The sequence below is a fragment of the Meles meles genome, chromosome 12 (assembly GCF_922984935.1).
Source record: "Meles meles chromosome 12, mMelMel3.1 paternal haplotype, whole genome shotgun sequence".
Taxonomy (NCBI): Eukaryota; Metazoa; Chordata; class Mammalia; order Carnivora; family Mustelidae; genus Meles; species Meles meles.
Genome location: NC_060077.1, coordinates 11,957,459 through 11,980,203, shown reverse-complemented (window position 1 = coordinate 11,980,203; position 22,745 = coordinate 11,957,459). Strand labels below are relative to the sequence as shown.

The 22,745-nt window shown below is 56.5% G+C and overlaps 2 protein-coding genes across 4 annotated transcripts in view; one reads left to right on the top strand and one right to left on the bottom strand.

The window, feature by feature from the left end:
• The window catches only part of SH2B3 (SH2B adaptor protein 3), a 37,476-nt gene that overhangs the window by 11,307 nt on the left and 3,424 nt on the right, over window positions 1-22,745 (top strand). Inside the window, exons 1-6 of one of the 3 annotated variants that reach the window (XM_046024756.1) lie at window positions 5,366-6,714; window positions 21,624-21,725; window positions 21,807-21,898; window positions 21,986-22,083; window positions 22,186-22,400; window positions 22,496-22,667. In XM_046024756.1, the coding sequence (XP_045880712.1) occupies window positions 6,268-6,714; window positions 21,624-21,725; window positions 21,807-21,898; window positions 21,986-22,083; window positions 22,186-22,400; window positions 22,496-22,667 (1,126 nt within the window). In that variant the 5' untranslated portion in view covers window positions 5,366-6,267. Of the gene's footprint in view, window positions 1-5,365; window positions 6,715-21,623; window positions 21,726-21,806; window positions 21,899-21,985; window positions 22,084-22,185; window positions 22,401-22,495; window positions 22,668-22,745 lie in introns of those variants that run through there. The other 2 variants (XM_046024753.1, XM_046024755.1) reach the window with 2 other exon arrangements.
• The window catches only part of ATXN2 (ataxin 2), a 127,816-nt gene continuing 118,160 nt past the window's right edge, over window positions 13,090-22,745 (bottom strand). The window contains exon 27 of the mRNA XM_046024746.1: window positions 13,090-13,561. The gene's annotated coding sequence lies outside the window, so the exon portion shown is untranslated. The remainder of the gene's footprint in view (window positions 13,562-22,745) is intronic.

Sequence of the window (22,745 nt, the reverse complement as noted above, 5' to 3'; positions counted from 1 at the left end):
GCCGTGCCTGACCTTAGCGGCTCGCGTTACTGCGGCATGTGCCCAACTGAGGCAGCGCGCGGCTCGCGGCGGTTTTTCTGTTCCAGCGTATTCCATATTCGATTCGGTTGTCGTGGTGTCTCTTTAGGGGCCTCACGGCTTTGACAAGTTCTCAGGCTTCCCTTGTTTCTGATGACAGTTTTGAGGAGTAGTGGTCAAGTATTTTGTAGAAAGTGCAGAGACACCGTAGATGGGCATCACGTGGGATGTGACAGGTCCCTCTGGTCCTTGACACCCCTGACCCAGCTGGACCATGACTAAGAGGAGGAGGTTCTCTAGGGGGGGTTGAAAACTGTCGTTTTGATTCCTTTGCATGTCTCATAATTGGTGGATGTCTTATTTCAAGTGTTAAAAATTCTCCATGTGTGTTTTTCCATAACTTAATTCAGCTCTGCAAGTGAGGCGGGAGGCTTAAGGGGTTCCAAACACCTGACAAGCTCTATTTTGGACTCAGGTATATCAAATTGATGCGACAACGTGGCTTTCATTTGATTCCTTTCTTTCTGTTACGCTGCTGGAAAGTGAGCAGGGCAGATATGATCCTAGCCCCGAGAGGGTCTGAACAGAGGAGACTTAGTTATTCATTCATTTAACAGATGTTTATTGAGCGCGGACCGTGTACAGGGATGCTGATGCTGGGGACCTGGCATTTTAGTGGGAGCTACTGGGCAAGAAACCTACAACCGGACAGGGAGTTATACATTCTGCACAGTGTTCTAAAGGAAGAGCAGTGGGGCCTCTGGGAGCATCTCCGAGGGCTCCCGGTTTGGTGGTTGGGATCGGGTGTTGCCAAAGAATCCCCTTGTGTGACCTAACCTTCGGCGCTGTGTCCCGGGCATACAGGGCAGAGGGTGAGCGAACGGGAAGCCCCACGAGTGTGGCCATGTTCGCACACACGCAAGTCACCAACACCCTGAGGGCTCCCTCCCGCTGCCTGTCAGTAACCCAGGCCACCCCCACCTCCCACTGACTCCTATTCCACGGATTACATTTCTCTGTTCTTGAACTTGATACAAATGGAATCACGCAGCATGTTGCCTTTTGCGTCTGCTCCTTTGGCTCAGCAGAATGTTGTAGAGGCTTGTTCGCACTCTCGTGTGCGTCAGGAGCCCGTTCCTGTCGCGGTACCGCAGGGAGCTTACACCCACCTGTTGGTGGTATTTGGATCGTTTCTACTTTAGGACTTTTATGAATAATGCTGCTATGAAATTCATGTATAGTTCCCTGTGTGGACATGTGCATCCATTTCTCTCAGGGAGATTCCTAGAGGCCTTGCTAGGTCATGTGGCAAGTGCATGTTTATCAGAAACGTCTGAATTTTTTCCAAAGTGGCTGCAAGATCTTCTGTCCCCACCAGCAGTGTATGAGAGTCTTTTTCCGTCCTACCCCTCCGGTGGCTGTGTATACCCGGTGCTCACTGCAGCTTTAATTTGCATTTCCCTGATGACTCATGAGGTTAAGCACCTTTTCATATGTTTACTGGCCACTGGAATTAACTCTTATGTTTGCTTATTGTTTTTATGGAGTTGTCTCTTCTTATAGGAGTTTTTATACATGCTGGATATACTTCCTTGTTTTGTAAATATCATCTCCAACTCTGTGGATTGACTTTTTTCTTCTTTAATGGAATCTTTCCATGAACACAAGTTCTTTAAGTCCGGCTTATCAGCTGCTTTCCTTACAGTTATCGCTTTTTGGGTCCTGTTTAAGAAAATTTTATCCCCCGGGGTGATGAAGATCTCCTGTCTTTTCTTCTGGAAACTTTATTGTTTGAGCCTTCACATTTTGGACCAAAATCCATCTTGAATTATTTTCGATGTACAGTGTGAGGTAGGGGTCATAATTCTTCCAGTTGTTCTGGCACGATTTGCTGATGTGACCATCTTTTTCTCTATTGGATTGCAATGCTGCTTTTATCCTAAATCCAGGTCCATTGGTGTGCTTCTGGAAGACTCTCCCTTCTGTTCCACTGGCCCATGTGTCTGTCCTTAGGCCAACACCACCCTGTCCCAATTACCAAAGTGTCCTAGTGAGTATTGAGCTGGTGACTTTTGGACTGTCTTAATCCTAAGTGAAGAATTTCTCAGTGTCAGGGCACCTGGCTGGCTCAGTCGGGAGAGCATGTGACTCTTGATCTCGGGGTTGTGAGTTCGAGCCCCAATTTGGGTGCAGAGATGACTTAAAAATTAAATCTTTAAAACGAAAAAAACTCTCGGTGTTTCAGGCAGAGGGAGCAGCACAGACAAAGGCCCTGAGGTGGGAAGGCATTCTGTGCGTTTTGAAGAATATAACAGAAGAGGCCTGGGTGGTGGGAGCACAGAGAGGGAAGATGGGGCCTGGGGCACATGTGTGGTTAGAGGGTCCCGTGAAGAGGTAGCATTTTATTCCAAACACAACGGGAAGCTGTTGGAAAATGCAAGTGCAGATAAAAACTGTTTTCTCATCATTTTTAAAGTCTTGAGGTTATGACACCGTGAAAGGCAAATAACATCCCAAACACGTGGTCTTATCTGTGTGACAGCACGGGGTCCCTATAAAACTTCACTTTCAAAACAGCTTCTGGGGTGTCTGGCTGGCTCAGCCAGAGGAGTGTGCGATGCTTGATCCTGGGGGTCATGAGTTTGAGCCCCATGTTGGGGGTAGAGAACACTAAATAAATACTTTAAAAAATAAAAATAAAAAATAAATTAAAAAAAAAAACTTCTGCTTAAAACAAACCATCTTGGAAAACCAGGTGTCAGGAGTCAAATGGACCTGAGTTTAAATAATGACTTAACTTTTTTCCCAGCTCTGGCAAGTGATATCCCCTTTCTGAGCCTCAGTGGCCTCCTCTGTACAATGGGGCTACTCACAGTTTCACCTCGCGGAGTTGTTGCGTTAACTGGGATAGCCCCCGGCCCAGGGAGCACTCAGTGTTAGTGCTTCTTCTTGTCATGGTGGTGGTCATGGTAATGGCTTTGGGACTGAGAACAGTTTTATTCCCAGTGCTGGTCTGGGTCTCAGTGCCCAACTGGGAGGCACAAACGTTGTGTGTGGTGTTCTGCCCCTGGTGAAGTTGAGGCCTGGGGGAGGGCAGCTGGGGCCCTAGGGCTGTGTCGTAGGCTTGGTAGTTGGTCCAAGACCTGGGGTGTCCCCCACAAAGTGAGCAGCCTGTTAGGGCCTCTCCCAGCCCCTGCACCAAGAATCTGGCTTGACAGAGCAACCCAGTTCCAACAGCTTCCAGCAGCCCCCCACTGTGTTTGGAACAGTCTAGGGGCTGGTCCTGAATGTTTCCTGGAATGACTTGGAGCATCCAGGCTCCAGGCTGAGGATTCTTAGACTCTAAGTCTTTGCTGAGTGTGCCTGCCAGGTGGGCAGTCTTGACCTCTGAGCCTGGAGTCATTCAAAGGAGCAGCTTTGAACAGAAGGCAAAGGAAGGCTGCAGTTTCCGCAGCCGGTGGGTGGTGGTTAAGGGCCTCGGCTCTGGACTCATGCCCACACCATGGCCCTTGCATGGTGCTGAGCACCAGCTTGGAGAAGGTCCCGCTGCCTAGAGCAGGCAGAGGTTTGGAGGACACGAGCTGAGACAGGGCAGCTGCCCAGAGACATGTTCCTTGGGCCTCAGCCAAGCAAATGCCACCCAGAATCTGAGGCCAGGGAGCCAGGGGTTCATGGGTCCCCAAGACTCACCTCTGCCTCTGACCAGCTGTGTGACCCTGGCTGACCTTGTTCCCACTCAGTCTCATTCTCTTCACCTCTAAGCAGGAGTGAAAGCCCCTCAGAGTCATGACAAGGCTCTCAAGGGGAGCTCCTTGCTAATGGGGATGTAAGTAGAGGCTGGAGCCAGGCTGCTGGCGGGGGTGGGGGGTGTGGCTGGAGGGTGGTTGGAGGAGACATTTGTGGCTATTTCCAGTGTCCAAAGATGGGTGGTTATGGCCATCTCTGGTTTCAGTGGCAACCTTGTGGGTGGGCGGGAGATGGGCCTCCCTTCTGGGTGTTCACCTTCAGGAGAAGGCTGGGAATTGGGGGCTGGTCCTCAGAGTAGTCCTGCCTCTGGAAGGAGGTGATGTCTGAGATGAGGAAAGGTGCCAATTCTGAAAGATCTGGGTGTAGGAGTCCAAGGTCAATGAAATAGCAAGTGCAAAGGCCCTGGGGTGGCTATGAACCAGGAGACTTTGAGGAATAAACAAGTGGCTGGGGGCTGGCTTGGAGGGAACAAGCACAGAGAAGGTTGGAAAGGTGCTGGGGCTGGGTTAGGTGGGGGCCATGTGGCCATAGGGAGGACTTGGGGGTCTCATGCTATCAGCAGTGGTGTGATTCTTCTACGAGACACTCTGGTCTCCATCTCTACTCGTCCTATGGCAACTCCCCCTCCTCAGACAACTGAGTCCCAGGGTTGGGCTAGAATTGTGGGGGGGGGGGGGGGAGGCGGGCAGCATATTTACTATCTTGCCTGGGCACCTGCTATGTGCCGACCATTGCCCTAAACACTTGACCCGAAGTCCCTACCCGTGAGGTCGGGGCCACTGGCCCATTTGACAGGGGAGAAACTAAGGCCTGGGAGAGGCAAAGGGACTCGCTCAGGGTCATGCACCTGATGAGACAGGAACCCTGATCACAAGGGGCTCCCACCTCCAAGCCCCTGGGCACACTCTTCAACTGCTCCCTGGAGCCCAAGCCCGAGCCCATGGAGTGTCAGCCTCCCGCCAGGCCAGGCCTGAGACATGTCATTGTACTCAGCAGTTAACAGAAAAAACAAAGTTGGATTGGTTACCAATATTTAAAACATAAAATGTAGAGATTTCACAGAAGAATCCAGATTTCTGGTTTCTCTCTCTCTCTTTTTTTTTTAAGATTTTTATTTATTTATTTAACAGACAGGGATCACAAGTAGACAGAGAGGCAGGCAGAGAGAGAGGAGGAAGCAGGCTCTCTGCTGAGCAGAAAGCCCGATGTGGGGTTCGATCCCAAGACCCTGGGATCATGACCTGAGCTAAAGACAGAGGCTCTAACCCACTGAGCTACCCAGGCGCCCCATAGATTTCTGGTTTCTCTTATAAAGTCAGTGGATAAGCAGGGACCTGGGTGGCTCAGTCGGTTGAGTGTCTAACTCTTGATTTCTGCTCAGGTCGTGACCTCAGGGTTACAGGCTCAAGCCTCACACTGGGCTGCCTGCTCGTGGTGCATCTCCTTGAGATTTTTGCTCCCTCTGTCCCTCTCCTTCCCCTCCCCCAAACAAATAAATAAAAAAACAAACCAGTCCGTGGATCCAGCAGAGCCAGGCTGGCGTCACAGGGCATGGACGCAGCATGCGTGCTGCGGAGGGAGAGACTGGCGGGAGACGGTGGGCAGACCGGGGCGGGGAGGGGAGAAGGAACCGAAGCAGCCACCGGCCAGGCCTTCCGGGTCCGTTTTCAAATAGAGCACAACCAGGCCGGCCATGGCATTTGGGCCGGCTCTCTGCTCTTTGGGGCCTCAGTTCCCCCATGTATCCAGGCCTTAATTGGCTGAAATGGTCTCAAAGCCCCGTCAGGTCTGGGGGCTGAGCCTCAGTTTCTCTCCTCCGCACATGGGGATGATGGTGGAGTTCTAGCTGCGGTCAGAAAGTAACCTGTTCGCCGACATTTATTTGGCGCTTGTTATATACGTGGGACTTTACTGACCTGGCTTGCTGAACCCTCGCAGCGGCTCTGTGAGAGCTTCAGACTTGCCCCCCATCTCACAGATGAGGAAAGGAGGTGAAGAATGGTAACTTGGCTGAGGTCACACAGCTTGTGAGTGGCCGGATTGGGACTGGAACCCCAGGGAACCAGGCTGCCCCGGGTGCCGAGTGAGCCTTCAGCAGGACTTACTATCACCAGCGGCCCCATGGGGGGGGGGGCGCTGTTCAGAGCTCGCAGCCCGGGAAAGGCTCCCTGTGACCACTTTGTCCAGTGCCGGCCAGTTGTCTCCTTCACCCGCATGCTCTGCCCTTGGCCTCTGCTGCCTGGCCTGGAGAAGAGGTAGAGGAAGGAGGCGGGGGACACCGCAGCCCAGAGCCCTGAGCTCCCCCACATACACCGTAGGCCTCAACTAGCCCCGGGAGGAAGTGGTCTGGTTGGGAGTAGCTGTGCTGCTGGTCCTGGGGCGGCTGGGGTTGGGCCAGTTGGACACTGTGGTTCAGAGCCGTTCCCACTCTGCTCTTTCTGAGCTGGGCAGCCTGGGGCGAGCGCCTCAGCCTTTCCGGGCTTCGGTTTCCCCATCTCTAAAATGGGGATGGTCACAGCACCTGCCCGTGGGGTTGCTCATGTGGCAGAGGCCACGGATGCAGTGTGTGCTGACTGGGTGTCTGGGGGGCGGCCTCAGGCCTCTGCATCCAGGCAGCAGACCTCCCTGGGGTGCCTGGAAGCCCTCCGGCCCCACCCTCACAGAGCCCATTGTCCAGCGGGAGACTGGGGGACCCAGTTTGTGACAAGAGATCCCCCAGGCCTCGAGTCCCCTCGGCTCCCCAGCCGTGCCCACTGTGTGTCCGGGAGGAGGCGGAGTTGCAGGTTTGGTGGTTCTCGGAGCCTGTGCAGCTGCCGGGGCGCTGGCCGCCCGGGTGCTGGCCGGGCCCCCACCCCCGGGGGGCGCGCCGCGGCTGAGGGCGCCACTGTAGGAGCCTGTGGCTGCTCGCTGTCCCATCAAGTCGGCTCTGGCACTGCGCCTGCCTTCCAGGTAGGGAGACTGAGGCTGGGAGAGGCAGAGGGAGCCACAGCATGGATGCCGGGGGCCTGAGCCTGGAGCTCGCGCCCCTGAGTGTGGGAAAGAGGAAGCAGAGAGAAAGGGATGTCCGCCGGAGGCCTGGCGGTTTCCTCTCGGAGGCAGGAGGAAGAGGAGGAAGAGGAGGAGGGCCGGGCAGGAAGCGGCCAGGCGGGAGGGGGCACCCTCCCTTGGCTCAGACAGACCTCGGTTTGAGTCCTGCCTCTGCCCCCCTCTGAGCTGTGTGACCTTGGGAAAGGCACTCGGCCTTCTCTCACTGTGCCTCAGTTTCCTCAAATATTTCCCAAAACTAGCGGCGTGACGGCCCTCACCTGTGGGCAGCTGAGAGGGGTTTGCCGAGCTGCTGTCCGCGAAGCCCCTGAGGGCACCCCGCACCGCTGAGCTGTGGTTGTGTCGCTACCAACATTGGTTGTCGATCTGACACACCGTGGGGGTGGGGGGTGGCGATGAAGCCATCTCACCGGTGAGGAACCAGGCACAGAGAGGTAGAAAGACTTGTCCAAGGCCACACAGCTGGGAGGTGGAAGAGTCAGGAACAGCATCTGCTATAGGCCTGCCAAGGCCAGGGGTTTGCGTTTTGGCCCCCCAACAGGTGGAGAAGTCACCCACCCCTCACTGCCAGCCCTGTAGATCTTCGTGGGCCGGGCAGAGATCCCGTGTTCCCGTGGGGACAGATGGGAGTGCCAGAGGCCGGTGGTGCCCCAGTCCCACCCTCTCCCAGGATGACCAGAGGCAGAGGGCTCCCCCGGTGAGAATGGGGTTCCTGTCCTTGCTCCGCTCCGGGCTGCTTTGGGCCCCGGGAGGGTCCCCACCCCTCTCTGAGCTGTAAAATGGGCAACAAAGGGGCTTGGTCTGGGCCTTCCGGGACTGGTAGGGGAAGGAAGGAAGGGGTGGTGGTGGGCCGGGCTCTCGTGGGGGCCCCGAAGGCACACACAGCTGCCCCTGACTGGGGCTCCGAGTCAGATCATTTCTGAAGAGTAGTTTGCCACCCAGAAGAAATCCCTGACCACGCTGACACCGCGGGCAAATGATATCGGTGTTTCCTTTCGGCTCAAATTCTATGAACCCACATGCTAGAAAGTGCTCCTGACTCCAGCAGGGGAGGGCGGCGGACCATGTTGGTTTATCCTCACCCTCTGCCCCCAGCGCCTCTGGGGGTGCTTCACCTGCTCCCCAGGGCCCTTCGCCAGCTTCCTGGAAGTGCGCGTTCGGTTTTTGTTCGTTTGGGGGACGGGGACAAGACCATCGCCGTAGTCTGGGCTGGGACTGGGGTCACTGGGGAGAAGGGCAGCAGGTAGACGGGTTTAGGCTCAGATCTTGGCTTTCATGTCCTTGATATGTGACTTTGGGCCAAGAGCTTGGCCTTTCTGAGCCTGTTTCACATTCTGGAAAGCCAAATGTCAGTACGTGGCATTTTTGGGGTGACTGAGTCAAAATCAGGCTCAGCAAGGGCACAGCGTGCTCCCACCTGAGAGGGTGCCGCATCCCGGAGGTGGGTCCCCGGCTGCTGTCCCGGAGTTGGGCCACAGCCTGGCTGGCCCCCACGGTGGCCGTCCTGCGCACGGGTTGGCAGCCCCAGCGAGCCAGGCAGGCCGCTGCTGGAAATCCCCCACCCACATCTTTGTGAATGGAAAAGGAAACCAAAATGCACAAGAAGAGATCTCCGCGCTCTGAGCCACTGGCCTTCGGTGGTGATTGGGGGTGGGGAGCTTCCTTCCCCAAGGCAGGAGGGGCCCACTCAGCTTCCTTTTGGGGGCCCCACACCCCTTTTTCCTATCTCCCGTCTGTGCTGGGGAGGAGGCCACTGTTGTCCTCCGGCCGTGGACTCCGCTGACATCTCAGGGTCTGGCACCAGTGGGTGACACCATCCACGGGGACAACCAAAGCAGCGCCCGCCACCAGGCCTCGGGAGCCTCCCTCACTTGGGGCTGAAGCGGGGGCTCCCGGCGCTGGCAGACGCGGGGGTGCTGCGAGCCCGCAGGAACAGTAGTGGAGGGAGAAACCTGTCTCCAGGGAATCCTGCGGAACCGAGGGTCCCTGCTCTGTCTCATCTGAACTGTCACGTAATCTAGGAAACTCTTTTTTTTTTTTTTTTTTTTAATTTGCCGAGAGCCTCCACGTTTGAGCTCCTTCTGGTTTTGGTTTTGTGTTTTCTGCTAATGAAGCTCACGGCAGGGCCTGCAGAGCAGTAACTGAAAACCACCTCCAAGCCCCGCACCTGGAGAGAACCCGCGTTTTCCATCTTGGTAGAAGTCTTCGTGACCTACCTTCTTGCATTTCCTAATTTCCCCCCAACTGCAGACCCTCCAGCACTCGCTCCTTCTTCTTCCTGCGCTTCTCTCTGGAGCCCATCATGTGCGCCAGGCGCAGGGGCAGCTCGGGCAGACACCTTAGAACAAAAACCCCAGCCCCGGGGGGACGCACACTCCTCCTTCTGCTTTGTGACCTGCTTTTTTTCACTTAACAGAGTTTGGACATTTTTCTGAACTATCTTCCAAGAATGTCTTTTTTTATACTGGCTACGCAATATTTCATTTACACAGAGAGGCTGTGATGTATTTCATATTATCCAGACTCCTAATTCAGCCGTTTCTCACTTTCCTGCTTGGAGAGAGAACTGTGCAACACACATCTCGTACATAAATCTTCGTGCCCAGCTCTCGTTATTTCCTTAGTTAACTTCCTAGAAAGGGAAGTGCTGAGTCGAAGGCTTTATGACAGCTTCTACAGTGCACACGCTGCGCTGTTTGCTTTTTTTTTTTTTAAGATGACTTATTTATTAATTTATTTGAGAGCAAGTGAGGGAGAGAGTGCAAGCAGGGGAAGGGGCAGAGGGAGAAGCAGCCCCCCCGCCCCGCAAAACCCCATGTGGACCCTGGGATCATGACCTGAGTCGAGGGGGGACCTTTAACCAACTGAGCCACCCAGGAGCCCTCTGAGCTTTACCGAGATGCAGTTTACAAGCACGGAAAATGAACTTATTTCAAGCGTACAGCGGCAGCTTTGGGTGTAATTTACGGACTTGCACAGTGATCACTGTAATCTGATTTTATTAGAACACTTTCGTCATCTCAGAAAGAGACCTTGCACCCATTAGCAGGCACTCCCCACTGTCCCCTCCCTCTGCCACTGGTCTGCTCTCGGTCTCTCTGCATTCGCCTCTTAGGTTGTTTTTACAGTAGAATCCGAGAATTTGCCGGTCTTTTGTGACCAGCATCTTGTACTTGGCGTCACGTCTTCAAGGTTACCCATGTCGTGGCAGGTGCCAGCACCCCACTCCTTTTATGGCTCGTCCTATTCCATCGTGCGGACACACAACGTTCCGTCTGTCTATCAGTGAACGGACGTTGCGTCGCTCCCACTTTCTGGCACACGGCGTGGCTCCCGTGCGGACGGGGCCGGGCTGCCGTGAACATTCGTGTGTAACCTTTTGTGCAGACATCGTGGGTTCATCTCCCTTGGGTGTCTGTCTAGGGGTGGCGCCGCGGGGTTACATGGTAATTCTCGGTTTCATATTTTACTGCCAGACTGTTGTCCGCGGCGGCTGCCCTGTTTTGTTCCCACCGCAGCGGGTGAGGGCTCCAGCTTCTCCACATCCTCGCCAACTCTTGTTATCAGTGTTTTTTTTATTGTAATCGTCCTGGTGGGTGTGAAGAGCTCTCTCCTGGGGTTTTGATTTGCATTTCCCTGATGGCGACTGATGCTGAGCATTTTTTCATGCGCTGAACTGGCCATTTCTATGCTTCCGGTAGATCCTCTGCAGACAGCCTTGCAGAAGGGCTGGGGCCGCTCACCTCCTCACCACTAGCGGGCCCAGCACCAGGTACTCAAGACTTCTGCCAACTTCTAGGTGAAGTGGTTATCCTGCCCTTTCTCAGTGCATTGGAACGGACCATTTCTCGAAAACCCATGAAAATATAGAATTCACATAACATTTCACCACGGGAAAGTGCAGTTCATTGGTTTTTACTATATTCACTGTGTGCACAATCACCACTAATTCCAGAACATTTCTGTCACCCCAGAAACAAACCCTGTACCTATTAGCAGTCAGTCCAATTTCCGTCCCCACCCTCCCCAACCCCTGGCGGCCACTAGTCTGCTTTCTGTCCCTGTGGATTTGGACCGTTTCTCTTCCATTTCTTGGTCATACACATTTTTGTGGCTTACAGGCCATTTACAACACTGTCTGTCTTTTTTCTTGTTGATTTGCAAGAGCTCTTTACATGAGCATAAGCTGTCACATGCTGCTAACATTCCCCTATTCGCCATTTGGCTTTTCAATTTCTATCCTGAGGTTCATCATCTCTGGAGGTTTTTAAGTCTGGGCAATAAAATACAGTGATCTTTTCCCTTGGGGTTTTGTCCTTTGCTTTTTCTGCCTCAGGCCCCTCCCACCCTGGATCAGATAATTACTTGGGTTCTATTCCAGTTTTGTCTCGAGCTTTATTTTTCACTTCTAATTATTTAACCCATCCGGTTTCTATTCTTTCTGGCTGGTGTGATTTCCTGTTTTCTGATGTCCGTGAGATGCTGTGTGTGCAGGCACATGGCATGGGGAGCGCTCACTGAACAGGCTCAAGGGAAGGGTGGCAAGTCTGTCCGACATGCTCAGAGGGGTGGGGGACTCCCGGGCACTGTGCTGGCTGCGGCTGGACCTGGCCAGCTCCTTGCTCTCACCCGCGTTTCCATCTGTTCGGGGGCTTGGAGCCTTCCTGGTGCCCCTGCAGCCCCCTGCGCCCCAGAGGCCGTTGTTTCCGCCTCTTCTGAATCACCATTCTTCGAAGGCAGGCGGTGGGTCTTGGTGGTGATGAGCCCCCCCTCCGCCGCCGCGCCTCCCCACCCCAGGCCACCGGCAGAGGCTGTTAGTTCTCAACCACAGCTTTTTCCACCCTCAGCTGGCTCAGCAGCCACTGGGCCCCGGGGCTGCAGCTGAAGCCCGAGTTGCTGGGGTGAGGGGCTTCCCCCAGCTGCTCTGGCTTCACAGCAGGGCCCTTGGTGGGCACCTTGTCCAAGGCCTTGGGGCCTGGGACCCCTCGGCCTGGTGACATCCGTGGTGATCACCTGCAGACTCCAGTGGGCCCATCCGTGTTCGAGGGCAGGGGTGTCCAAGTCCGCAGAGTGCACCCTACTGTGTGGCCGGAAGGCCCAGGTGGGCAGTGCCAGCTTTGACGCTTGGGCACAGCTGGACACATGGCCTGGACTCTTGGAGCCATAGCTCTGTCTTGACCGCCGCCCTGCACTCATGGCTTGGGGTGTCCCCGGGACGGAGGTGGCCAGGAGCAGTGGCACTGTGACAGGAGGGCATGGCCTGGGGCAGGGGTGGATGGGGATGGGGCGCATTGGCCTTGGGGCTCTGTGGTCATGTGGGGACAGGGACGATTCCTGGCGGGGTCTCCCGGAGCAGGATGTGGTTGCTCAAGGTGTGGGCTGGTGGCAGCTGGTTTGCAGCGGGCGACGGGAAGGGCAGGGTAGAGAAGGGCTCTGGCTGGGTCCTGATCCCGCTCGGGACCATCTCTGGGCTTGCTGGCTGCCTGCTGAGCACTCTCAGACTAAGAGGCCATTTCCGTCCGGAAGAATGTTCCAGGCCAGCCATAAACTGACTGAAGGTGGTGGTGGGTGACCAGCCCATGAGGTCCGTAGGGTCTTTGCATCGGCTCAGCTCCAGGGTCCAGAGAGTTGTTGATCCTAACCTGCCACCCTGAGAGCCCAGGTTTGGGCCAGGAATGGTGCCCTGCATGGGGGGTGCAGCTTGAATACAGGTGTGGAGGAGAGACAGCCAGGAGGTGTTGGCCAGTGAGGGTGGGGGGCACTGGTTCCCTCCATTCCTGCCCTCTGTCCTGGGTGCTGCCAGGTGTGGTCACTTTTGTCACCCTGTTGGGGGGGGGGGCGAGATCCGCTGACAAAGGTGCTAACGGACTGACTGGCTCCTTGGCTCATCTGTCCGGTCATGCCTACAAGTGGGTACGGCAGGTGTGGCACCTGCAGGCGTGGTCCCTCTTAAGCCATGACCCGCCTAGGCTTGGGTGTGGCCCCTCCATGGGCAGGCCTTGGAGTAGAGGTTCACGTCTGTCCTCACAGATGGTTCCTTCACACTCAGCCACTCTGTGAACCAGGAGTCCTGCATCTCGGAAGGGGGTTCAGTGAGTGGCAAGGAGATAGCAGGCCAGTTGTTTGTTGGGGGACTGTCTCTCTCTGTATGGGGGAGTCTCTATCTCCAGGTGTTTGTCAGGGGGAGGTTGCTCTAGCATTTGGGAGGAGCTCTGTGTCCCTGTTCCTATGATTTGGGGTGGGGGAGGAGATGGGGGTCATCTCGAGGTGGGCTTTGTGACTGTGTCACTGTGAGTCTGCCATGTGGGGGGACCCTTATGGGCATGAAGGGGAGCTCACTGCAGGTGGGGCTTTAGACAGGCCCCCAGTCTCTGTCTCAGCATCTCTGGCTAATCACCTACACTCTAGGGCCTCCTTGGGGCTTCTGAGAGTCCAAGAGTGCGAGGAGGGGAGGACAGATGATGGGGACTGTGTCTCTAGCAGGACTGTTTTACTTGGGGGGGATGTGTATCGCTGTGTCTGTGCCTGCCCTTCGGGGGCTCTGGGGACTCTTGCCTGCCAGGGAAGGGGGGAAGCTGACTTGACCCATGTGGGTTTTCCAGAAGTGTCTCCCATCAGGCAAAGACACCAGACCAAGGGGGAGATCTGGCTCACAGTGAACTGGTGCGTCTGGGGGACTCCTGTGCAGTCAGGTCACAGGCAGGTCTGCTTTCAGAAGCCCTGGCTGGCGGGTTCCATGATCATTCCCATTCTACAGAGGAGGAACCAAAAGCACAGGAAAGTGAAGTGATTTATTCCGGGTCACCCCAGAGAGAAGTGGCTGAAACAGGCCTTTGAAGGCCTGTGGCGTGGGGCTTTGGGCCCCAGGAAGGAAGTGACCTGTGGTCTGTAGTTCCAACACTTCTTCAGCCTTCAGCCCTGGAACAGGCTCATTGCCTTCACTTTGCCCCCAAAGGAGCTGGGGAACAGAGGCCGGGGGTGATAACTCACCACACCCCACATCTGCCGACTGGGACCCCCGCACCCAGCCCAAGCATGTCTTCGGGGCCCGCCCCGCTGGGCCCCACCTCCGCACAAGGTCTTGGTGCCCTGTCCCCACCCTCAGAGGAACTCCCAGTCGGACGTGGGGGCAGCTGCCTCATCAGGAAATTATGGCCGGGCCTGATAAGACCCACGCGGAGGGAGAGGCAGGGGAATCGCACTAACCACAACCAAGTGAGCAGAGAAGGCTCCCTGGAGGGGAGGCTCCCTCTGCCGAGGCCACACTCGGTTTTCAGGCACGGCCGCGGGTCCAAGCCCTGGCTCTCTGCAGCTCCTCTCCGTGGCTGGGGACAAGCGGATTTCGCCTGTCAGGCCCTCCCTCTCTTCATCTGTACTGGGGCAGGGTTACCGGTGCCGGGGTGGAGCGCCCGGAGAGGCCCAGCTCACGTCCTGACTCCTTGTCCTCCTCCCCCGACCACACAGCGCCTCGAGGTACCCTGTCCCTCCTCCAGGGCACTCACTTGGGTGGGGCTCCACAGTGGGGACCGTGGCCTGTGTCCCCCAGGCCCCCAGCACTCAGGGCCAACTCGGTGCCCGGGCCGCTGCATGACTACAGCAAGGCCCCAGCGGAGCCTGTTTCACAGGATGATAATGCAGGGAAGGAAGTACGGGGGTTTCTGTGACAGGGACTGTGTATTTAGTCACTGGGATCATCAGGGAGGGCCTTCCTGTGGTGGCACATGGGTTGAGACCCAAATCTGCGAAGAGCTAGATTTGTGAAGCCAAGGGGGACCGCATCCCCAAGGGAGCGGCAGGTGCAGTGGCCCGGGGCGAGAGTGCGCTCGGTCCACTTACAGAAGGTGGAGGCCAGGGCTGTGCTTAGTGGGAGAAGGCAAGCTCCGGGAGGTCCTGAGGACTAGGCGCTGCGGGGTCCTGCGGGCCGCGGTGAGGACTTGCACTCCTCCTGGGGCAAGGTGAGGCCCACGGAGTGCTGAGCCGACGGCAGGGTGGGGAGCAGCTGGGCTCTGGACCCATCTGGGAGTAGTCCAGGAAGGACTGGTGGGGGGCAGCTCTGTTTTAGTGCTGCCCACCTCCTGGGGGCTCGGGAGGTCACCCTGTTTTCTCGGCTCTCACTCTGTAGTGGGGGTTCCCTCGGAGCACCCGCTCTGCCCTCAGCAGCTGCCCTCCTCCAGATTCCAGGTCCCCAGCACCCCTGGGTCTGCCTCTGTGGGAGGAGCCTGGGGAGGGGGCAAGGGAGAAGGCGGGGTCTGGCCTTCCCACCCAGGGCGCCGGTTAAAACACAGACGTCAGGCTCACTTGCACGGGTTACAGGCCAGACTTGGGTTGTGATTAGTAACCCCCGGAGGTTTTCTGAGCCTTTGCGCCGCCTTTGTGAAGCGGGGATAAAGCACTGGCCCCTGGGCGGCTGGAGGGACGCGGAAGGCCCCCACCATTGCTCCTCGGGCAGACAGATGGTCCAGAGCAGGGTGTGAGGGTCTTCCCTCCACACTTAATATTAGGGTTGTCCCTTACACCGGGACAGTGACCTTCCTGCTTCCTTGGTCCTGGCATCTCTTCACTATGGTGCTCTTTTCTGTGAAATTGGGAGAAAAGTTTTGGTGGCTTATGAAGTCAACAGTCCAGAAGCCACTGATGGGACAGCCCAGGCCGCAGTGCCTGGCACCGAACAGGGACTCCCGAAGGGGGTCCGCCAGCATTTGCAGCCCCAGGCAACTCCCCTGCCATCCTTTGGGTCTGGCCGTACCTTTGGCCTCTGAGCAGCGGCTCTTGCTGTGCTCTGAGCCTCCAGCGCCTTTCCTTCCACCTGTGCCACTCAGGGGTCCTCAGCAAACACTTAGAGCCGCTGACTCTGTGCCCTGCTGAAGGCAAAGATGGAGAGAAGCGAAGCCTTCTGGAGCTTACGGCGTAAAGTGGGGAGACAGCTGCGTGGGCCCACCGCGGTGAGAAGGGGGGTGGCGAGTAACAGGAGGAAAGCTTCGCAGAGAGGAGCCTTCCGCTGCCACGTAGATGGACTCTGCCGAAGGCCTGCGTCCGCCCTCCGGGGCCTTCCCGTACCCACCGTGTACACCCCGTCACCAGCTTCTCGTGGGAGGGTATGGCACTGTCGGGTCTGACAAGAGGCAAGACAAGCCGGACAGGTGTCACTTGTGCATAGAGGACGAGGCAGAGCTGAGACCCAAGGCCCGGGATGGAAAGGTTGCTGTGTGGCTGTTATGCAGGCCCCAGAGAGGTGTCTAAGTAGGACACCGGGTCACGCTGAAGTCACGGGAACACGTGCGTCCCTCAGGTTTCTCGGCTCCGGCACGTCCAGAGCCTTCCGTGGACTGTGCGTAGGATTCCTGGGCACAGGAGGCTGCCCTCTCTTGGGAAGAGTCTCTCTTTTGCACTGGCGGCCAGGTACCTCAGCGACAGTTAAGTGCAAGTGGAACTCTGCTCTGTGTTCTAGCAGTTGTCTCCCTCCCACTGAGAGATCCTAAAATCATCTTTGGAGGCGTGCGGGGGGAAATAAGCCAGGGTATTCTCATTATCTTGTACGTAGGCTGCTGTTTTGATACCATCAGTAAGACTTGATGGAGCATTTCCATAGGGATGTTTCATCCTTTGTTCATTCATTCATCCAGGCAGCACCCATTCCAGGCTCTGGGTGGGAATGGGGGGAGACGCCGCCATCCAGGACTAGGATCTGCAATTTGCTCTGTCTTCTAAGTTTTCAAGCCGTCCTCCAAGACCACCTCCCATCCTCCCTCTATTCCTAGGAGGTCAGCAGGATCTTTTTACTGTCCCCAGGTCACCAAGAGGAAACTGAGGCTGCAGTTAGTGCCATGCCCAAGATCCCAGAGGTACCAAGTCGCAGAGTTAGGACTCGTCTAACCACCTCGAGCGGGGCTCCAGGCCACTGAGAGGCTGCCTAGAGGGCTCGGGTGCTGGGGTGGAAACGTGTGGCTTGGACCTAGACCTCCCAACTGTACACAGTCTCCTCCTTCCTTGTGCCACTGCTGTTCTTTGTATGAAAGGGGTGAGGGCCCAAAGCCCTGGGAGAGACAAGACTGCCAGGGGCGCACGATGGCCTGAGGGGATTCCCGCTGGTGAGATGCCTTCCCCTAGGCTGGCGCTGGATAAGGGCTTCTCCAGTGGCCAGGTGGGATGCCACGGGTGGAACAGAGCCACTGTGAGGGCCTGCACTCCCCACACCTCTGGACCCTCCATGCCAGGCCCTTCACTACCTGGGTGTGAGTGAAGTGGTGCCTTCCCTTCCAGTTTCCCAGGGAGCAGGAGGTAAGAGCTGGTCCGGCCCGACTAGCGGGCATGCCGCTGTTGGGCAGGAGCTCCCCGGAGCCTCTGAAGCGTACATCCAGCTGCCATTTCCACATCTCTGACTTAGGACAAGCCCAAACTGACCCCCAAAGCCTCCACACCGCACAGGGACTTTTGGCACCCTCCTCTAACCACCTCCCTGTGCACAGGAGTCCCATCAGCCTCCTTAGGTGCTCATGTGCTTTCCCACCTCAGGGCCTTTGCAAGGGCCATCCTGGCGCCTGGGAACCTCAGCTGGGAACCTCATAGCTGAAGTAAGCCCATCGTGTTTCTGTGGCCCTTCACGGCCTCTCCCACCTACCTATCTGGGTCCTTCCCATCTCCTTCACACTGGGCATCTGTCTTCCTTGTTAAAATGTAAGCTGTGAGTCAGGGACTGGGTATTTTGTTTCCACTTCGGTACTGCACCTGGAGTTCAGTGAGGGCTTGGCCGGTCCCTGTGCTGGGGTCTTGAAAGAACAAATGGTGACAGGCCCCATTCACGGTGCTTGTGAGGACATGGCAGAGTGGGACATAGCGTGTAACCTTGGAGCTCTGGGCCATCCCTGCCCTCAGCCCATGCTTGTGGCCCTACCCTAACTTAGCACATGGGCAACAGCAACAGGTCATGGGACAGCTTCCAAGTGACAACATGAGGGGAAAACAAGGCTGAGAGAAATGGGAAAGGAAATCTGGTTCCAGTTGTCCATCTTAGTACCCCAGGCAGATTTGATGCCCAAAGCCCCACCAGGGCCAGGCGGGCCCATGGGTCAGTGGGGGTCAGGAAGGACCAGGTAAACCCACAGGTTGAGGCAGAGATGTCCATGCCCCCCTCTAAAAGTATGAGAGATGACAAACCTAGAGCCCGAAAAGTACAGTCTTACAGAAGCACATGGAACTTTCTGCCCAGTTTTAATGTCCACTGAATAGACCAACTGTTCTCTTAGGGCTTACCCTGCTCTCAGGCTCCTTTTAAAACAAACTCGAAGCACCTGAGTGGTTCATTGTGTTGTCTGGATAGTTACATTAAAATACATTTAAAAAACTTTTTTATTTGAGAGAGACACTGAGGACAAGCAGGGAGGAGAGGGACCTGAGCCGAAGGAAGCCGCCTAACTGACTGGGCCACCCAGGCGCCCCTGAAGCACATCTTAATATAAACTGCATCCTGCGGTTTTTCCCTTACCTTCACGAGGGCACTTACAGAGGCAAGCTGGAGGACACATGATTTCACCGCAGGATGGGCTGAAGGAAGGCATGTGTTTCTGGTCCCTGGGCCACATGGAGGGGAAGCTGCCATACTGCAACCACAGGGGACCCTGGGCTTTACCCACCTTGGCTGGCCCCAGCCTGGAAATCTCACAGCTGTTTGTCAGGCCATTTTCCCCCACTTGCAGTAGCTCGCCCAGTCACCATAGCAGCTGTGCAAGGAGACAGTGACTCTTAAATCTGCTTTATAGATGACAACACCGACAGAGGGCTAAGCCACTTGGCCAGGGTTACAGAAGTAGCACAGACAAGACTGAACACTAATATCTAGAAGGTGAAGAAAGTGTAGAGCCTAGATAAAGTCAGGTATAGAAATCCAAGCCTACTGTGGGGACAGTGTCCGAGCTTATCTGCTTCTTTGCCTTTGAGCTTCCTGGCAGCCAGGGCAAAGAAAGAAATGGTTATTCCCCCTGGAGCCTGAGGGTAGCTTTGTGGATGCTGGGAGCTGAAACTTGCTTCCCAGGAGGGGATGTAGTGAGTGACATGTTACTGCTCACACCACATCATCTGGAGTGCTTTGGCCCTTTCAGTCACTCAGGTGGGACAGAGCACATGCTCGAGAGGGGAACGTGGAGTCCCCTAATGTTCCTATAGCTGCTGATCCAACCCCAGGGTTTGGGCTCAGCTCTCCATCCCAGCTGTTTGCTGAACCAGGAAGGCATCCATTGGTCCTTCCGCCTGTGACCAGTGCTCTCGAGTCCTGCTCTGGACCATCCAACTAGGGCCGTGGCCACAGGCAGGGTTTATCCTGCCCCAAGTGCTCGCTCACCACTCCAGTCTGAGCAGAGCCTCTGGCCTCTACCATCAGACAGCACAGTACCTAGACATATCAGCTCTGGGGTTCAGATCCTGGCTGTGCCCCCAGCGGTGCGGCAACAGGGGAGACACTGGGCTGGCTGGGACAGCTGTCCCCCAAGCTGCCTGACAGTCAGGAAGAGCCTGTATGTCAGCCAGTGGGCAGATGGGGGCTAGCATCTGCAGCAGGGCTGGCTGTGGGGGAAGCAGGGGAATCCTCTTCACCACTGCCTGCCAGGTCAGCAGTCCCTCAGCTTCTGGGGGCAGAGCTGGCATGGAGGCCCCACATTCAGAGTGAAACCAGTGGCTCTGCTGGTTAATCTCAGCACTCACCCTGGGGCCAGGCCCAGAGCGGAACTGAAAGGGAGACTAGTTCTGTTCCTTCTTGGCCTGGCCTACTTCCTCCCAGTGATCCTGAGGGCCTGGAGCCAGTGGGGAGGCTTGCGGGCCAGGCAGAGCCAACTGCAACAGCAGAAGGAAGGAAACAGCACTTGGACCGTACCCATTGTGCAGAAAGGAAACAGAGGCTCTGAGAGGTGGAGCCACACGCACTGCAGCAAGCCCAGGGCCCGTGTCAGTACCGCATGGGATTCCTGTGCTCCCCACATCTCACGGGCTCCTAGGTTGAGAAACTGCGGTGTGGGGGACACGTGAGAGAAACCTGAAAGATTAAAAACCCCCTGGCTGGTGGTCATTTAGGGCTGGGACTGGCTGGCCACCTCTCTGCGCTTGCTATCACGTTAGTGAGATGAGGCAGTCCACCACGGCGAACGTCAGGGGCTCCTAGAGTTGTTCTTTCCTCCGGACTGCCGGGGGCAGGGGTTGCCTGGACTGGGAAGAGCCGCGGTTTGTCCAAACCTCTCCTGCCAGACTGCTGCATCCCTCACTGTTCACCAGCCCTCCTGCAGGTAGGGAGTAGCAGAAGGCAGGTGGCCTGGCCCTAGGGTCACCATCCTTCTATCAGAGATGCCTGATGCCTGTGTGTTGCGAGCAGTCACACACGTGGCTTTGGGGATGGGCGCCTGTACCACTTCTTGAAAAGGCAGTTTCTGCTCGAGATGTGGAGGTCAGATTCCCCCAAAGTCACAGTGCCAGGAACAAGCCTTCGGGCCTGCCTTGTTTCCATCCCTCTGCCCCTGCCCTGTGTTGGCTTGGTCGGGCTGGTCCTTCTCAGCTGGTCCTAGGTGGGCCTGGTGGTCTCCTGGTCCTTGAGAAGAAAGAGGTACTGGAGAGACGGGGCCCAGCTGAGTTTCCCTGTCCATTACTCCATCATCTTTGGCTCCTTCCGCTGTTCTTACCTGCTTCTGGTCCCTGCTGGAAGCAGCCATTCATCATCTCATGACCCCACGAGAAATAATCTTATCACTCTTATCACAAGAGGAGGAGATGGGGGTGGGCAGTAGAGGGGAGACCTGCATTCTGAGAAGCTGCTGCCCTAGAGATGCTGGCTTCCGTGTTCTAGAGCCCCAGAGCTTCCTGCTCCCTGGCAACAGGCATCTGCAAGCTCAGCCCCTGCTTTAGTCAGGTTCAGTCAGGATCTGGGAGAGGAGCCCTTGCTGGCAAAGGGGTAGGGGACCACTTCCTGTGCACCCTAAGCCCCATGTATGCTGGATGTCACGGGAGACTCCCGAGTCTAAGGTTTTGTGTGGGTTTCCAGCTGGTTCTACCTGGGGTCAGCCATACCAAGCTTCATTCCTTTAGGGATGCTAGCAGGAGCCCCAAGAACCTGTGTTAAGGCTAAGCCACTCTGCCAACCCCCACCCTGCAGCCAGATCCAACCCCACATCCTCAGCCTTGCAGACAGACTAGTGGGGCGTGGCAGTGTGAACTTCTAGGCTGTATGCTGGGGACAGACGCGAAAACCTGATCAACCCTCCCTCAGGCAAAAGACTTCACCTCCAGGATTTGAGCTTGAGCTTCTTTCTGATGTGATGAGAGTACCTTTCCTACAAGGTCCGGAGAGGCCTGCACTAACGAGGAACTGATGGCAGGGGGAGAAACTAAAGGCAGGACAGAGGCCTGAGCCCCCGGCACAGGCAGCGCCACGGAGGGAAACGGGACTTGGGTTGGATGCCCTCATGTACACTCTCCGCGCTTCTTTTGATGAGGAGGTCAGCAGCCATTGTGACCCGGCTGGGTTGTGAGGCGGGAGGCGCTCTTTGTTCCACCAGCGGAGGAGGAACAGATGTCAGCAGGCAGACACCTGTCAGAGAGAGGTTCAGGTACACTGGGGCACGGGAAGAGTGCTTAGAGGCTACGGGAGAAGGGCCCTCGGCAAGGCTCCAGCAAGCCGGGATGCTAGACCTTGGTCCAGGCTTGGGGTGCCTGCCTGGCAGCACCACGAGCACTCACTTACCCAGCTAAGCCCTTGGGGAGACTGCAGGAAAGGAGAGGCCTGGGTGGACGAAGGGCCATCAGGAACAAGCCTCAAGTGCCCCACCTTGGTCTCCTAGAGTTCAAAGCCCAAGCTACAAGCACCCTGCTCCAATATCCAGGAGGTTCGGCGATGCACACGCCTCGAGATGCCGGACAACCTCTATACCTTTGTTCTGAAGGTAAGTAATGGCTTTTCCCACCCAGGGGTCACACCTACACATCCAAGGCACCCGCACAGCCACTCCCTTCCTCCTTGCCAGGTGAAGGACCGGACAGACATCATCTTTGAGGTGGGGGACGAGCAGCAGCTGAATTCCTGGATGGCTGAGCTCCGGGAGTGCACAGGCCAAGGGTGAGGCCCCAGACCATAGGGCCCCACTCCTGGCACAGCTTCTCCTACTGCCCTCGTCTATCCAGATCCTAATCTCAGCCTCTTCAGCAGGCTGGAGAGCACAGACCCAGAGACGCATATTCCCTCAGCCCCAGAGTCTGGCACATCCAACTCCCCGCGGGGAAGCACAGATTCCCTGAACCAAGGTGAGTGGGTCAGGCCTCCGTTCTCCGGGTAAGTCGGAACCAGCTGCAGCCTAGGATATAAGGTACGCACCGGGGGTGACCATCACCCGTCCTGTCTACCAGGTGCTTCTCCTGGGGGGTTGCTGGACCCAGCCTGTCAGAAAACAGATCACTTCCTGTCCTGCTATCCCTGGTTCCATGGCCCCATCTCCCGGGTGAAGGCAGCCCAGCTGGTTCAGCTGCAGGGTCCTGACGCTCACGGAGTGTTCCTGGTACGGCAGAGTGAGACACGGCGAGGGGAGTATGTGCTCACATTCAACTTCCAAGGCATAGCCAAGGTACAGGGCATGGTAGGTGGGGCCGTACCTCCCCCACCCCCAAGTTCAAAGCCCTCAGTGGCCAGTGACTGAGCCTACTTTCCTCTCCTCTCTAGCACCTGCGCCTGTCGTTGACCGAGCGCGGCCAGTGCCGAGTGCAGCACCTCCACTTCCCCTCCGTCGTGGACATGCTCCACCACTTCCAGCGCTCTCCCATCCCCCTCGAGTGCGGTGCTGCCTGCGACGTCCGCTTGTCCAGCTACGTGGTAGTCGTCTCCCAGCCACCAGGTGTGACCCTTGATAAAGGGGGTGGGTGGCACAGGGAACCAGAGGGTAAAAGCTTGCTGCAAACCCACGGGCACAAAG